We start from the raw sequence: 15731 nt of genomic DNA, 5'->3' as shown, positions 1-15731 counted from the left end.
CGCTTGGTCCCGGTGCCTCATCACTCTAAATAGAGATGACCACAGGTTCATCCCTCCCCCCCTGCAGTTCTGGATATAATTCCTCTTCATCTTTCTCCTGCTCTTCGTCCTCCTCCAAGAGGTGAGGAAAGTTTTCTTCCTCTTCTTTTGAATGTTCCTCCTCTTCCTCCTCCGAGGTGGTTGTTGAAGGTGCAGTGGACGGCTGCAGTGCCATTAGCTTCTCAGGTTGACCTAAAAACATGAATGACATTTTTAAAGAACTTATTAGAACATAACGGTGATCTTTACTAGGAGACGTTACACATCAATACTTTTCACTACCCCATAAAGCTGTAGCGCCTACATCCCCTGCTTCTTATTCACAAGGGTTGCACCAGGGCTGCATACATGCATGCATGGTCTGCCATGACATCATTAGTATATCAAGAGTACATCACAAGTATATTGCATATTGCATTATAATTACAGAACATTACATGCATAACTAATTTAAGATTTTAAAAATGTTTTTAATACTGTTTGACACATTACACAGTTCACATTACTCACGAGACTCAAGGCTGGGTTCGGCCAGACCACGGGTGGTGGCCAAACAGCTATCATGTCTCACCAGCGCGACCACAAGCTCCTCAATTTGTGACAATGGTTGTAGTTGAGCAGAGCTGCCCCCCGTCCCCCTTTGCTCTACCCGGCTGATAGATATCTTCTGCAAATGAGAAGAGAGCATGGCATGGCATAAGCTAATGGACTTGGTAATTAATATTTAAGAATGACAGACTTAAATTCAATGCAGATTCAATGTTCGATTAAAAATTTGCATTGCATCACTAAAATATTTTAGAAATGGAAAATGCAACTTACTGTTAGCATGGCTTAATTAATTAATACAATAAAGAAAGACAAACTTAAATTCAATGCAGAAAATTCAATGTTCTAATCAAAATTTGCATGCATCATTAGAATATTAGATATAACATTTGAAATATAACATGCAAATTACTCTTGCTGCTGCCAATAAGCTATTCCATTGTTTCTGGCACTGGTCAGGTGTCCTCGCCTCATGGGATGCAGACGTTACCATGTCTGCAATCTCCTGCCATATTTTTCTGTAGACACGGGGTGGAGGTTTCCCATGCCTATCCCATGTCAAGTCGTCCACATTGACCAGGGCCTCATTCGCCTCATCATTGAAGGGTTTTGCCCTTTTCCCTTCTGAGTCACCCTTCATTTTACTATGTTAAATTTAACTATATTAAATTACAGTAGTAATCCATTTTTTACAATGTAGTTAAATTTATATAGCTTTTATAACTCCAAATAACTTTTATAGCTCCAAATAACTTCAAAAATAAACAATTCTCTCTCCTCTGCAACTCTGCCTTCCTTCTCTCGTTCTATCTCCACTCTCTCTCTCTCTGACCCTCCCTGTGCATTCTGAGCATGTGTGATGACCCCTGATCTCTCAAAATGCGGGAAAGATAGTCAGCCGGAAAAAAAAATCCCACACATGTGCAGAATAGTGTAGCTAGGGAAGCTTTTTTTTTTCTTTGACTTCTGTTTTTGGTGGGCGATTGTGAGATCGGCGAAAAATCACATCGCCCATTCGACATCACCGGGCTAAGGCCGAGTGGAAAATCGCAAAAAAAAAGGGCCTTGTACCAGCGATCAGCAAGGCTGAGACAACCCACAAGGTCCATTTTTGGAGGGCCTTGGCCACCTAGTGGAAAGTCTAGCTCCTAGTCTCTGAATTAACTTAGCCTGTCTATGTCTTTTGCTTTTCCTCCCACCTGTGTATTGTCAGCAAACTTGGCTCCGTTAGACTTGGTCCTTTCTTCCAAGTTGTTAATATAGATTGTAAATAGTTGGGGTCCCAGCACTGATCCCTGCGGCACCCCACTAGTTACTGATTGCCAACCAGAGAATGAACCAATTATCCCAACTCTCTGTTTTCTGTTAGTTAGCCAATCCTCTATTCATACTAATATATTACCCCAACCCTGTGAACTTTTATCTTGTGCAGTAACCTTTTATGTGTCACCTTATCAAATGGCTTCTGGAAGTCCAAATACACCACATCCACTGGTTCCCCTTTATCTACCCTGTTCGTTACATCCTCAAAGAATTCCAGCAAATTTGTCAAACATGACTTCCTCATCATAAATCCATGCTGAATCTGCCTGACCGAATTTTGCTTTTCCAAATGTCCTGCTACTACTTCTTTAATAATGGACTCCAACATTTTCCCAACCACAGATGTCAGGCTAACTGGTCTATAGTTTCCTGCTTTTTGTCTGCCTCCTTTTTTGAAATAGGGGCATTACATTTGCAGTTTTCCAATCTGCTGGGACCTCCCCAGAATCCAGGGAATTTTGGTAAATTACAACCAATGCATCTACAATCCCTGCCGTTACTTCTCTTAAGACCCTTGGATGCAAGCCATCAGGTCCAGGGGATTTATCTGCCTTTAATCCCATTATCTTACTGAGTACCACCTCCTTAGTGATTGTGATTGTGTTAAGTTCCTCCCCCCTATAGGCCCTTGACTATCCAGTGTTGGAATATTGTTAGTGTCCCCTACCGTAAAGACTAATTCAAAATATTTGTTCAGTGTTTCTGCCATCTCCATTTTCCACATTACTAATTCCCCGGCCTCATCCTCTAAGGGACCAACATTTACTTTAGCCGCTCTTTTCTTTTTTATATACCTATAGAAACTCTCGCTATCTGTTTTTATATTTCGTGCTAGTTTACTTTCATAGTCTCTCTTCCCTTTCTTAATCATTTTTTTGGTCATATTTTGCTGGCTTTGAAAAGCTTCCCAATCTTCTTCCTCCCACTAGTTTTGGCCACTTTGTATGCCCTTGTTTTTAATTGGATACCGTCCTTTATTTCTTTAGTTAGCCACGGATGGCTATCTTTTCTCTTACACCCTTTCCTCCTCACTGGAATATATTTTTCTTGAGAGTTATGAACTATCTCCTTGAAAAGTACACCACTGTTCATCAACTATCCTACACTTTAATTATTTTCCCAGTCCACTTTAGCCAACTCTGCCCTCATACCTTCGTAGTCTCCTTTATTTAAGCTTAGTACGTTGGTTAGAGATCCAACTTTCTCACCTTCCATCTGAATTTGAAATTCAATCATGCTATGATCACTCATTCCAAGGGGATCCTTGACTAGGAGATTGTTTATTAATCCTGTCTCATTACACAGGACCCGATCTAAGATAACCTGCCCCCTGGTTTGTCCTGTTACACACTGCTCAAGGAACCCGTCCCTTATGCATTTTATGAACTCTTTCTCAAGGAATTTGCTCTGTACTTTAGGCTCATACAAGAGAGCAAAGATAACCCCGGCTTCTTTTCTCTACTACCAACCATCTACTTTAATTACTCTACACTGCAGTTTCCACCCTCGTATCTAACAATGTGAGGAGCTCATGGATGTCATGGAGATCAAAACAGATTCCATCCATTCAGCTGTCTTTGCTACTTCTCCCTTCCTTTCCTGTTGCCACCACACCAAACATCTCCAAGCTTCCTTCCCCAACTTCCTCCTTGAGGTGATTAGCATAGATGGATTTAAGGGGAAGCTAGATAAAAAAGGACGGAGAAAGGAATAGAAGGAGATGCTGATAGGGTTAGCTGAAGAGGGGTGGGAGGTGGCTCGTCTGGAGTATAAATGCTGGCATATACCAGTTGGGCTGAATGCCCTGTTTCTATGCTGTTAATTCTACATAATATACTCTCACACTCATTCACATGCCCTAGCTATGATGAACATTTAGTGCAATGTCTGCCAGTATGGTATTTTGCTACAAGCATAAATTGTGAAACTTACAATACAACATGATCAGATATATAAATAACTAAAGAACTTCAACGATTGAAGATTCCACAAAAGCCATGAAGGAATATAGTACTGGAAGAAAGAGGCTGGCTAACTTTAAGTAGTACAGCAACAACAGCGGGCTTTCAGCGGTACATTGTGGGAAACTATACTGTTGTTCATAAAAAAATGCATCTCCAGTGTTATGTTAGTATAGAAACATAGAAAATAGGTGCAGGAGTAGGCCATTCGGCCCTTCTAGCCTGCACCACTATTCAATGAGTTCATTAACTGAGACAGCCAGAAACTTCAGTACCCCATTCCTGCTTTCTCACCATACCCCTTGATCCCCCTAGTAGTAAGGACTTCATCTAACTCCTTTTTGAGTATGAGCATATCATGCATGGAATGTTAATGATTGTAAGAATTGTTAAGTCTCACCATTAAACTTTAATAAATGTCTGTGGAGCAGTTGATATTTAAAGTACTGAAATTAAATTTTCATAATTAAATATGCTGCAGTGATCAAGAAGCAAGCTTGTGACTTGTCTAGATTATGCATCCCAACATTGGCGATACAATTACATCCTTCTTGAAAGTTGTCTTTCAGTTCAGAATGAAAGTCGTTTAGGGATATTAATCTCTCGGACACCTTTGTCATCAAAGTAAAATATTTTGGAGCTGAATAGTAGAAATAATTCATTTCATAGTAGTTAATTTGAAAAACATTAACTGAGACAGCCCGAAACTAATTTGATTTTTATATTGAGGAAGGTTGAAACCTTTATTCCTTTTAATATAATGTACAGTTATTTAAACACTACAAAATGCTATGATAAACTTAAATTATTGTTTTCATTTTTTCATAATTAAGTTAGATGTTTTCATCTCCCTATAGGAGCAGCACTATTTGTTGGTTGATTGATAGGTGTCGAATCTTGCAGTTTTCTGTAATACGTGTTATAATGAAGGAGAAGTGATTAGAATCATTTCAATAAAAGTGGAATTTTGGTTCACATGTTTTTTTGATACATCTTTAGGTTGTCTTCTCCATATCGTTCTCCCCTTTGTCCATCTGGCATTCAACACACAAACTTACAGGCACCGAAGCTCAAAACACCACCAGCCACTGCCTGCTCTGATCATTGCAGAGCAGGTCAGGTATGTACTTATTTACATACTGAGGCATCTGGATAGACATTATATAATGTCATAAAACCATTACAGTTTTGTATACATGGTAGAGCAGATTCATTACAATATATGAATGTCAGTGAACCAAGACGATTTTGAGGGACCTCTGGCAGATGCAATTTCTTTAAAAAAAATGTTTGAAGTCATTAAGGCCAATTTTTGTCTTATGATTATCCATGCCATGTGTTCAAATTTGCAGGAAACTATGGCATGGAGAAAGGCGCAGAGATCTATAAAGCCGAGTCTCCAATCCTTTTGAATACAATGAGTATTTCTAATGTCTGATGGTGGGCAGAAGAATCTGCCACCTGAAACAGATGGGGACTTCATCACAATATTCAAATACTTTATCCAAATGATGCCATATAAATGGGTGTCTAGGGTTACTCAGCACTGCGTTATATGGAAATAAGTCTAAATGGCATACAAGGCAGTAATCTCCGGATTACTCCCGGTGCCACATTCGAGTGAGTACAGAAATAGAAGGATAGAGCAGATGAACGTGTGGCTGAAGAGATAGTGCAGGAGGGAAGGCTTTAGATTCCTGAGGCATTAGGACTGGTTCTGGGGGAGGTGGGACCTGTACAAGCTGGACCGTTTGCACCTCAACAGGGCTGGGACCAATATCCTCATGAAGGGATAGAAGTAGGGGTGTTGCGAGTGCTGTTGGGGTAGGTTTAAACTAGCTTGGCAAGGTGATGGAAACTTTAGTGTAGATTCAGAAGGGAGAGAAGCAAAGATGGAAATGGAAGGCAGAAAATTAGTAAGTGAGTTTGGAAAGCAAAGGAAACAAAAGCTAGAATTTGGCAGTGCTTAATGCAAGGAGTCTAGTGAATAAGGCAGATGAGCCAGCAGCACAGATAGACACATGGAAGTATGATATCATAGCTATTACTGAAACATGGCTGAAAGAAGGACGGGAATGGCAGCTCAGCATTCTTGATTACATGGTTTTCAGATGTAATAGAGAGGGGGTATAAAAAAGGATTGGGTTTGCAATACGGGTTCAAAAAATAATTACAGCTGTGAGGAGGGATGATATGTGAGAAGGATCATCAAATGAGGCTATATGGGTTAAATTGAAGAACAGAAGGGGGACAATCACACTGCTGAGTGCGTATTATAGACCCTCAAATAGTCAGAGGGAACTGGAAGAGTAAATATGTAGGCAAATTTCTGAAACGTGCAAAAACAATAGGGCAGTAATAGTAGGGGAATTCAACGACCCTAATATTAACGGGGATAGAATCAGTGTAAAAGGTATCGAGGATGCAGAATTCTTAAACTGCATTGAGGAGAACTTTTTTAGCCAGTACGTAGCAAGAGAGGGGGTGGTTCTGGACTTAGTTTAAGGGAACGAAGCTGGGCAGCTGGAAAGGGTATCAGTGGGAGAGCATTTTGGTGATAGTGATTATAATTCAGTTCGATTTAGCATAGTTATGGAAAAGGACAAAGATAGAGCAGGAGTAAAGGTTCTCAATTGGGGAAAGGCCAGTTTTACTAAGCTGAGATGTGATTTAGCATAAGTAGAAACAGCTACTTGAAGGTGAATCTGTGTCTGAGCAGTGGGAAGCATTCAAGGAGGAGATAGTAAGGGTTCTAAGCAAATATGTTTCCACAAAGAAAAAGGGTGGGACTCCCAAATCTAGAGCCCCCTGAATGTCAAGGGGGATACAGGGCAGGATAAGGCAAAAAAGGAAAGCTTATGTCAGATACGGAGAGCTAAATACTACAGAAAACCTAGAGAAGTATAGAAAGTGCAGGGGTGAAATAAAAAAGGAAATTAGGAAAGCAAAGAGAGGGCAAGAAAACATAGTGTGATAGTAGGTAAATCGCGAGGCCCGGATGAAATGTATCCTAGGCATTTAAGAGATGCAAGGGAGGAAATAGCAGAGGCTTTGACCATCATTTTTCAAATCTCTGACTATAGGTGCAGCACCAGAGGACTGGAGGACTGCTAATGTTGTGCCGATGTTTAAAAAGGGAGAAAGGGTTAGAGCAAGTAATTACAGACCAGTCAGCCTAACTTCGGTGGTGGGCAACTTGTTGGAAAAAATTCTGAGGGACAGGATTAATCGTCATTTAGAAAGGGACGGAGTAATCAAGGACAGCTAGCATGGATTTGTTAAGGGAAGGTCATGTCTGACTAACTTGATTTAATGTTTTGAGGAGGTAACGAGGGTCGATGAGGGTAGCCTGTTTGATGTAGTCTACATGGATTTTAACAAGGCTTTTGACAAGGTCCCACATGGCAGACTGATCAGAAAAGTAAAAGCCTATGGGATCCAAGGCAAAGTGGCAAGTTGTATTGCAAATTGTCTCAGTGACAGGAAGCAAAAGGTAATGGTCAACGGGTGTTTTTGTGACTGGAAGGCTGTTTCCAGTGGGGTTCCACAGGGCTCAGTACTAGATCCCTTGCTTGTTGTGGTATATATCAACAGAGTGATTATTTGCACTAGTTTTTTGTGTCCTACTGCGCATGCGCGAATTCGACTCTGCCCCCTTTTTGCGCATGGGCATCTGATTTAGTCACACATGCGCAGTGCGACGTACGAGGAAGCCGGAAGTAGGGCCAAGCCATGAGTTGTGTGGAGCTCATCGCTGTTCAAGCCTGGAGCTGGAGCTGCTTCTAGCTTTTGAATTATCTTCAAGACCTTTACCTAGAATACCTTAGAATACACGAACATTTTTGCGGTTGTTATGCTCAGAATAAATCCACAGGACTATATTGCAAGCTCAAACTGTTGTGACCTTAGTCTCTTTATTCAGACTCCAGAGTTGAGAAGCAGCATGGTGAATCACCTTTTATACCTGCTTGCCCAGGGTGCACAGGTGACCCTTAGTTCTCCCACAGATGTGCCCCCTAGTGGCAAGTCTTACATATTGGTGAGGTTTACATACATACATAACATCACCCCCCCCCCCCCCCCAAAGTCTTATGTACAAGTTATTTGCAAGTTGAGGCGATCTGGCACCTGCGTCCTCAGGTCGATCACCTGGGTTGAAGTCCTGACATGGTGGGTTCATCCTCGTGGTTGACGGCGAGGTCGATTGTGTTAGTGGGTCACTGGGGGCCAGGTCCTTTCACAGTGGTTCCTGGTTATCTGTAGTTTGATCTGGTCCAAATGCTTTCTGCGTTTGCCCAGTACATGGTTTCACAATCAAACGCTCCGTTTTCATCACACACACTGGTCTGGTCCAAATGCTTTCTGCGTTTGCCCAGTACATGGTTTCACAATCAAACGCTCCGTTTTCATCACACACTCCATTCCCCCTCTTTGGCTAATACAGTGCTAGCGGCCCATCTGGGGCCCTGAACATGGGCTACATCACTCATTTTGATGTCGCGTGGAGGAGCCGTGCGATCATGGTACATTCTCTGCTGATAGCATACGGAAGGCTCGGTTCTGAGTGATTCTGTCTGGTGATTGCGTAGCTCCCGGGATAGCCGGGACTGTAGGGAGTCTACCGTGACACGTGTGGTGCTTGGCTTTGTGATTTGGGATGCCTGTTTCGGACTATTGTCGCTGACCCTTAGGTTTGGCAAGGCCAGGATGGCCAATATGGCCTTGAGACTTTCATTAGTGGTGGGAGGCCTCATGGTCCCCATGGATCCTGGGCCATGGTAAGGGGGCCCTGGACCACTGACTGTGTGTAGCCGCCCTGCCGTACTTTACAACGTTGGGATGGGTCTTTCATCTTTGCGACAGATAAGCTGCAACATCCCATTTAGTGGTTCGCCGTTGGCAGGTGGTAATGTGGGATCCTGGCTGGTCCAGGTCCTAAACTGGGGAGCCGTTACGTTTGACCCCCCGCTTTCTAGCACTTCCATGACCACGAGTGGGTCTGCAGGCTGCGCCGTTTCCACCCTGGTGGTGGGCAACGGTAACCAACCAAAGGCATTAGAAAATGGGTGCAAGAGTAGGCCATTCGGCCTTTCGAGCTTGCACCAGCATTCAGTAAGATCATGGCTGATCATTCATCTCAGTACCCCTTTCCCGCTTTCTCTCCAGACCCTTGATCCCTTTAGCTATAAGGGCCATATCTAACTCCCTCTTGAATATATCCAATGAACTGGCATCAACAACTCTCTCTGGTAGAGAATTCCACAGGTTAACAACTCTGAGTGAAGAAGTTTCTCCTCATCTCGGTCCTAAATGGCTTACCACTTATCCTTAGATCATGTCCCCTGGTTCTGGACTTCCCCAACATCGGGAACATTCTTCCTGCATCTAACCTGTCCAGTCCCGTCAGATTTTTATATGTTTCTATGAGATCCCCTCTCATCCTTCTAAACTCCAGTGAATACAGGCCCAGTTGATCCAGTCTCTTCTCATATGTCAGTCCTGCCATCCCGGGAATCAGTCTGGTGAACCTTCGCTGCATTCCCCCAATAGCAAGAACGTCCTTCCTCAGATTAGGAGACCAAAACTGAACACAGTATTCCAGGTGAGGCCTCACTAAGGCCGTGTACAACTGCAGTAAGACCTCCCTGCTCCTATACTCAAATCCTCTATGAAGCTATGAAGGCCAACATACCATTTGCCTTCTTCACCGCCTGCTGTACCTGCATGCCAACTTCAATGACTGATGTACCATGACACCCAGGTCACGTTGCACCTCCCATTTTCCTAATCTGCCGCCATTCAGATAATATTCTGCCTTCGTGTTTTTGCCACCAAAGTGGATAACCTCACATTTATCCACATTATACTGCATCTGGCACATGTTTGCCCACTCACCCAACCTGTAACAAGTCACCCTGCAGCCTTTTAGCATCCTCCAAACAGCTCCAGCGCCACCCAGCTTAGTATCATCTGCAAGCTTGGAGATATTACAGTCAATTCCCTCATCCAAATCATTAATATATATTGTAAATAGCTGGGGTCCCAGCACTGAACCCTGCGGCACCCCACTAGTCACTGCCTGTCATTCTGAAAAGGACCCGTTTATCCCGACTCTCTGCTTCCTGTCTGCCAATCAGTTCTCTATCCACGTCAGTACACTACCCCCAATATCATGTGCTTTAATTTTGCACACCAATCTCTTGTGTGGGACCTTGTCAAAAGCCTTTTGAACCACATCCACTGGTTCTCTCTTGTCCACTCTACCAGTTACATCCTCATAAAATTCTAGAAGATTTGTCAAGCAGGATTTCCCTTTCATAAATCCATGTTGACTTGGACCAATCCCGTCACTGCTTTCCAAATGTGCTGCTATTTCATCTTTAATAATTGATTCCAATATTTCCCCCACTACCGATATCAGGCTAACCGGTCTATAATTACCCGTTTTCTCGTCTCCCTCCTTTCTTAGCTACCCTCCAGTCCATAGGAACTGATGCAGAGTTGATAGACTGTTGGAAAATGATCACCAATGCATCCACTATTTCTAGGGCTACTTCCTTAAGTACTCTGGGATGCAGACCATCAGGCCCCGGGGATTTATCGGCCATCAATCCCATCAATTTCCCTAACACAATTTCGCGCCTAATATGGATTTCCTTCAGTTCCTCCTTCTCACTAGACCCTCGGTCCCCTAGTACTTCCGGAAGATTATTTGTGTCTTCTTTCGTGAAGACAGAACCAAAGTATTAGTTTAACTGGTCCGCCATTTCTTTGTTCCCCATTATAAATTCACCTGAATCTGACTGCAAGGGACCTACGTTTGTTTTCACTAATCTTTTTCTCTTCACATATCTATAGAAGCTTTTGCAGTCAGTTTTTATGTTCCCACCAAGCTTCCTCTCATTACTTTCCCCCTCCTAATTAAATCCTTAGTGCTCCTCTGCTGTATTATAAAATTCTCCCAATCCTCAGGTTTGCTGCTTTTTCTGGCCAATTTAAATGCCTCTTCCTTGGATTTAACACTATTCTTAATTTCCCTTGTTAGCCACAGTTGATCCACCTTCCCCGTTTTATTTTTACTCCAGACAGGGATGTACAATTGTTGAAGTTCAACCATGTGATCTTTAAATGTTTGTCATTGCCTATCCGCCGTCAACCCTTTAAGTATCATTCGCCAGTCTATTCTAGCCAATTCACGTCTCATACCATCGACGTTACCTTTCCTTAAGTTCAGGACCCTAGTCTCTGAATTAACTGTGTCACTCTCCGTCTTAATAAGGAATTCTACCATATTATGATCACTCTTCCCCAAGGGACCTCGCACAACAAGATTGCTAATTAGCCCTTTCTCATTATACATCACCCAGTCTAGGATGGCCAGCCCTCTCGTTGGTTCCTCGACATATTGGTCTAGAAAACCATCCCTAATACACTCCAGAAAATCCTCCCCCACCACATTGCTATCATTTTGGTCAGCCCAATCAATATGTAGATTAAAGTCGCCCATGATAACTGCTGTACCTTTATTGCATGCGTCCCTAATTTCCTGTTTGATACTGTCCCCATCCTCTCTACTACTGTTTGGTGGTCTGTACACAACTCCCACTAACATTTTCTGCCCTTTGGTATTCCGTAGCCCTCCTCATACCAATTCCACATCATCCAAGCTAATGTCCTTCCTTACTATTGTATTAATTTCCTCTTTAACCAGCAATGCCACCCCACCTCCTTTTCCTTTCTGTAGATCCTTCCTAAATGTTGAATACCCCTGGATGTTGAGTTCCCAGCCTTGGTCACCCTGGAGCCATGTCTCCGTGATGCCAATTAACTGCTACCTGTGCAGTTAATTCGTCCACCTTATTCCGAATACTCCTCGCATTGAAGCACAGAGCATTCAGGCTTGTCTTTTTAACACACTTTGCCCCTTTAGAATTTTGCTGAAATGTGACCTTTTTTGCTTTTTGCCTTAGATTTCTCTGCCTTCCACTTTTACTTTTCTTCTTTCTATCTTTTGCTTCTGCCCCCATTCTACTTCCCTCTGTTTCCCTGCATAGGTTCCCTTCCCCCTGCCATATTAGTTTAACCCCTCCCCAACAGCACTAGCAAACACTCCCCCTAGGACATTGGTTCTGGTCCTGCCCAGGTGCAGACCATCCGGTTTGTACTGGTCTCACCTCCCTCAGGTCCAATGTCCCAGGAATTTGAATCCCTCCCTTCTGCACCACTCCTCAAGCCACGTATTCATCTGAGCTATCCTGCGATTCCTACTCTGACTAGCATGTGGCATTGGTAGCAATCCTGAGATTACTACATTTGAGGTCCTACTTTTTAATTTAGCTCCTAGCTCCATAAATTCGTCTTATAGGACCTCATCCCATTGTTTACCTATATCGTTGGTACCTATATGCACTACGACAACTACAACTGGCTATTCACCCTCCCCCTTTAAAATGCCCTGCACCCGCTCCGAGACATCCTTGACCCTTGCACCAGATAGGCAACATACCATCCTGGAATCTAGGTTGCGGTCACAGAAACGTCTATCTATTCCCCTTACAATAGAATCCCCTACCTCTATAGGTCTCCCACTCTTTTTCCTGTCCTCCTGTACAGCAGAGCCACCCACGGTGGCATGAACTTGGCTGCTGCTGCTCTCCCCTGTTGTGTCATCCCCTTCAACAGTACCCAAAGCCGTGTATCTGTTTTGCAGGGGATGACCGCACGAGACCCCTGCACTACCTTCCTTCCACTGCTCTTCCTGTTGGTCACCCATCCCCTATCTGGCTATGTACCCTTTACCTGTGGTGAGGCCAACTCGCTAAACATGCTATTCACGACATCCTCAGCATCATGGATGCTCCAGAGTAAATCCACCCGCAGCTCCAGTGCTGCAATGCGGATGCACTTCCCAAATATGTAGTCATCAAGGATACTGGAAATGTCCCTGACTTCCCACATAGCACAGGAGGAGCATAACACATGCCCAAGCTCTTCTGCCATGACTTAACCCTTAGATTAACTTAATTTGGCAACAACAATGCTAAAAGGTTATTTACTGATAAAGAAAAGAAAAATAAAAACTACTCACCAATCACCAGCCAATCACTTACCCCCTTGGCTGTGACATCACCCTTCGATTTCTTTCTACTTCTTTTTTGCCTTCACTCCCTGCAGCTGCACCGGCTGGCCTTTTGTAGGCCTCCCCACACTGCCACTCCGCCTCCCCGAACTCCCGCTGGTTCCCAACGATGTTGGGACTTTTGTAGGCCTCCCCACGCTGCCGCTCCGCCTCCTCGAACTCCCGCTGGTTCCCAACGATGTTGGGACTTTTGTAGGCCTCCCCACGCTGCCGCTCCGCCTCCTCGAACTCCCGCTGGTTCCCAACGATGTTGGGACTTTTGTAGGCCTCCCCATTAGCGCCCTTCTCAGTGCCTGGCCCATGGCGGATCATGTTACAGTGCACAGACAGTGTTAGACATTCTCGAAACAATGCATCGATAATGGTGCCTCTGCTTTCCCAAAACTGTGGGATGGGCAGCTTGTCTGACTCGAGCAAATATTGGGACCCTCTTTGGTACGTCTCTTTTGTCCCGTGGACCCAAGCTGCTGCCTTGATTAACTTATTGGATATATGTACAACCGGTTGGAGCTCACCCGCTACTTTGGCTTGCTGCACAACACACCCGACCCGGTGTGATAACACATCACTGGCTACAAATACTTTGTTCGATACAAAAACAACTGGTTGGGGTTCTCCTGCTACTTTGGTTTGCTGTACAACACGCCTGACCTCGTGGATTGGCGAATTATACTTAAGGGGTTGACTGTGGATGGGCAATGGCAGACATTTAGAGACCGCATGGATGAACTACAACAATTGTACATTCCTGTCTGGCATAGAAATAAAAAAGGGAAGGTGGCTCAACCGTGGCTATCAAGGGAAATCAGGGATAGTATTAAAGCCAAGGAAGTGGCATACAAATTGGCCAGAAATAGCAGCGAACCTGGGGACTGGGAGAAATTTAGAACTCAGCAGAGGAGGACAAAGGGTTTGATTAGGGCAGGGAAAATGGAGTATGAGAAGAAGCTTGCAGGGAACATTAAGACGGATTGCAAAAGTTTCTATAGATATGTAAAGAGAAAAAGGTTAGTAAAGACAAACGTAGGTCCCCTGCAGTCAGAATCAGGGGAAGTCATAACGGGGAACAAAGAAATGGCGGACCAATTGAACAAGTACTTTGGTTCGGTATTCACGAAGGAGGACACGAACAACCTTCCGGTTATAAAAGGGGTCGGGGGGTCTAGTAAGGAGGAGGAACTGAGGGAAATCCTTATTAGCCGGGAAATTGTGTTGGGGAAATTGATGGGATTGAAGGCTGATAAATCCCCAGGGCCTGATGGACTGCATCCCAGAGTACTTAAGGAGGTGGCCTTGGAAATAGTGGATGCGTTGTAGTCATTTTCCAACATTCCATTGACTCTGGATCAGTTCCTATGGAGTGGAGGGTAGCCAATGTAACCCCACTTTTTAAAAAAGGAGGGAGAGAGAAAACAGGGAATTATAGACCGGTCAGCCTGACATCGGTAGTGGGTAAAATGATGGAATCAATTATTAAGGATGTCATAGCAGTGCATTTGGAAAGAGGTGACATGATAGGTCCAAGTCAGCATGGATTTGTGAAAGGGAAATCATGCTTGACAAATCTTCTGGAATTTTTTGAGGATGTTTCCAGTAGAGTGGATAAGGGAGAACCAGTTGATGTGGTATATTTGGACTTTCAGAAGGCGTTCGACAAGGTCCCACACAAGAGATTGATGTGCAAAGTTAGAGCACATGGGATTGGGGGTAGTGTACTGACATGGATTGAGAACTGGTTGTCAGACAGGAAGCAAAGAGTAGGAGTAAATGGGTACTTTTCAGAATGGCAGGCAGTGACTAGTGGGGTACCGCAAGGTTCTGTGCTGGGGCCCCAGCTGTTTACACTGTACATTAATGATTTAGATGAGGGGATTAAATGTAGTATCTCCAAATTTGCGGATGACACTAAGTTGGGTGGCACTGTGAGCTGCGAGGAGGATGCTGTGAGGCTGCAGAGCGACTTGGATAGGTTAGGTGAGTGGGCAAATGCATGGCAGATGAAGTATAATGTGGATAAATGTGAGGTTATCCACTTTGGTGGTAAAAACAGAGAGACAGACTATTATCTGAATGGTGACAGATTAGGAAAAGGGGAGGTGCAAAGAGACCTGGGTGTCATGGTACATCAGTCATTGAAGGTTGGCATGCAGGTGCAGCAGGCGGTTAAGAAAGCAAATGGCATGTTGGCTTTCATAGCAAGGGGATTTGAGTACAGGGGCAGGGAGGTGTTGCTACAGTTGTACAGGGCATTGGTGAGGCCACACCTGGAGTATTGTGTACAGTTTTGGTCTCCTAACCTGAGGAAGGACATTCTTGCTATTGAGGGAGTGCAGCGAAGGTTCACCAGACTGATTCCCGGGATGGCGGGACTGACCTATCAAGAAAGACTGGATCAACTGGGCTTGTATTCACTGGAGTTCAGAAGAATGAGAGGGGACCTCATAGAAACATATAAAATTCTGACGGGGTTAGACAGGTTAGATGCAGGAAGAATGTTCCCAATGTTGGGGAAGTCCAGAACCAGGGGTCACAGTCTAAGGATAAGGGGTAAGCCATTTAGGACCGAGATGCGGAGGAACTTCTTCACCCAGAGAGTGGTGAACCTGTGGAATTCTCTACCACAGAAAGTTGTTGAGGCCAATTCACTAAATATATTCAAAAAGGAGTTAGATGAGGTCCTTACTGCTAGGGGGATCAAGGGGTATGGCGAGAAAGCAGGA

At 44.1% G+C, this 15731-nt stretch overlaps 1 protein-coding gene across 1 annotated transcript in view; it reads left to right on the top strand.

The window, feature by feature from the left end:
* Nucleotides 1-15731, top strand: part of LOC139275067 (coiled-coil domain-containing protein 81-like) — a 214617-nt gene that overhangs the window by 101651 nt on the left and 97235 nt on the right. Inside the window, exon 8 of the mRNA XM_070892012.1 lies at nt 4872-4992. Coding sequence (XP_070748113.1) covers nt 4872-4992 — 121 coding nt within the window. The remainder of the gene's footprint in view (nt 1-4871; nt 4993-15731) is intronic.

Source organism: Pristiophorus japonicus, chromosome 10, assembly GCF_044704955.1.
Source record: "Pristiophorus japonicus isolate sPriJap1 chromosome 10, sPriJap1.hap1, whole genome shotgun sequence".
Lineage (NCBI taxonomy): Eukaryota > Metazoa > Chordata > Chondrichthyes > Pristiophoridae > Pristiophorus > Pristiophorus japonicus.
Note: the sequence above shows the minus strand (reverse complement) of the source record. Positions and strands in the feature narration are given on the sequence as shown.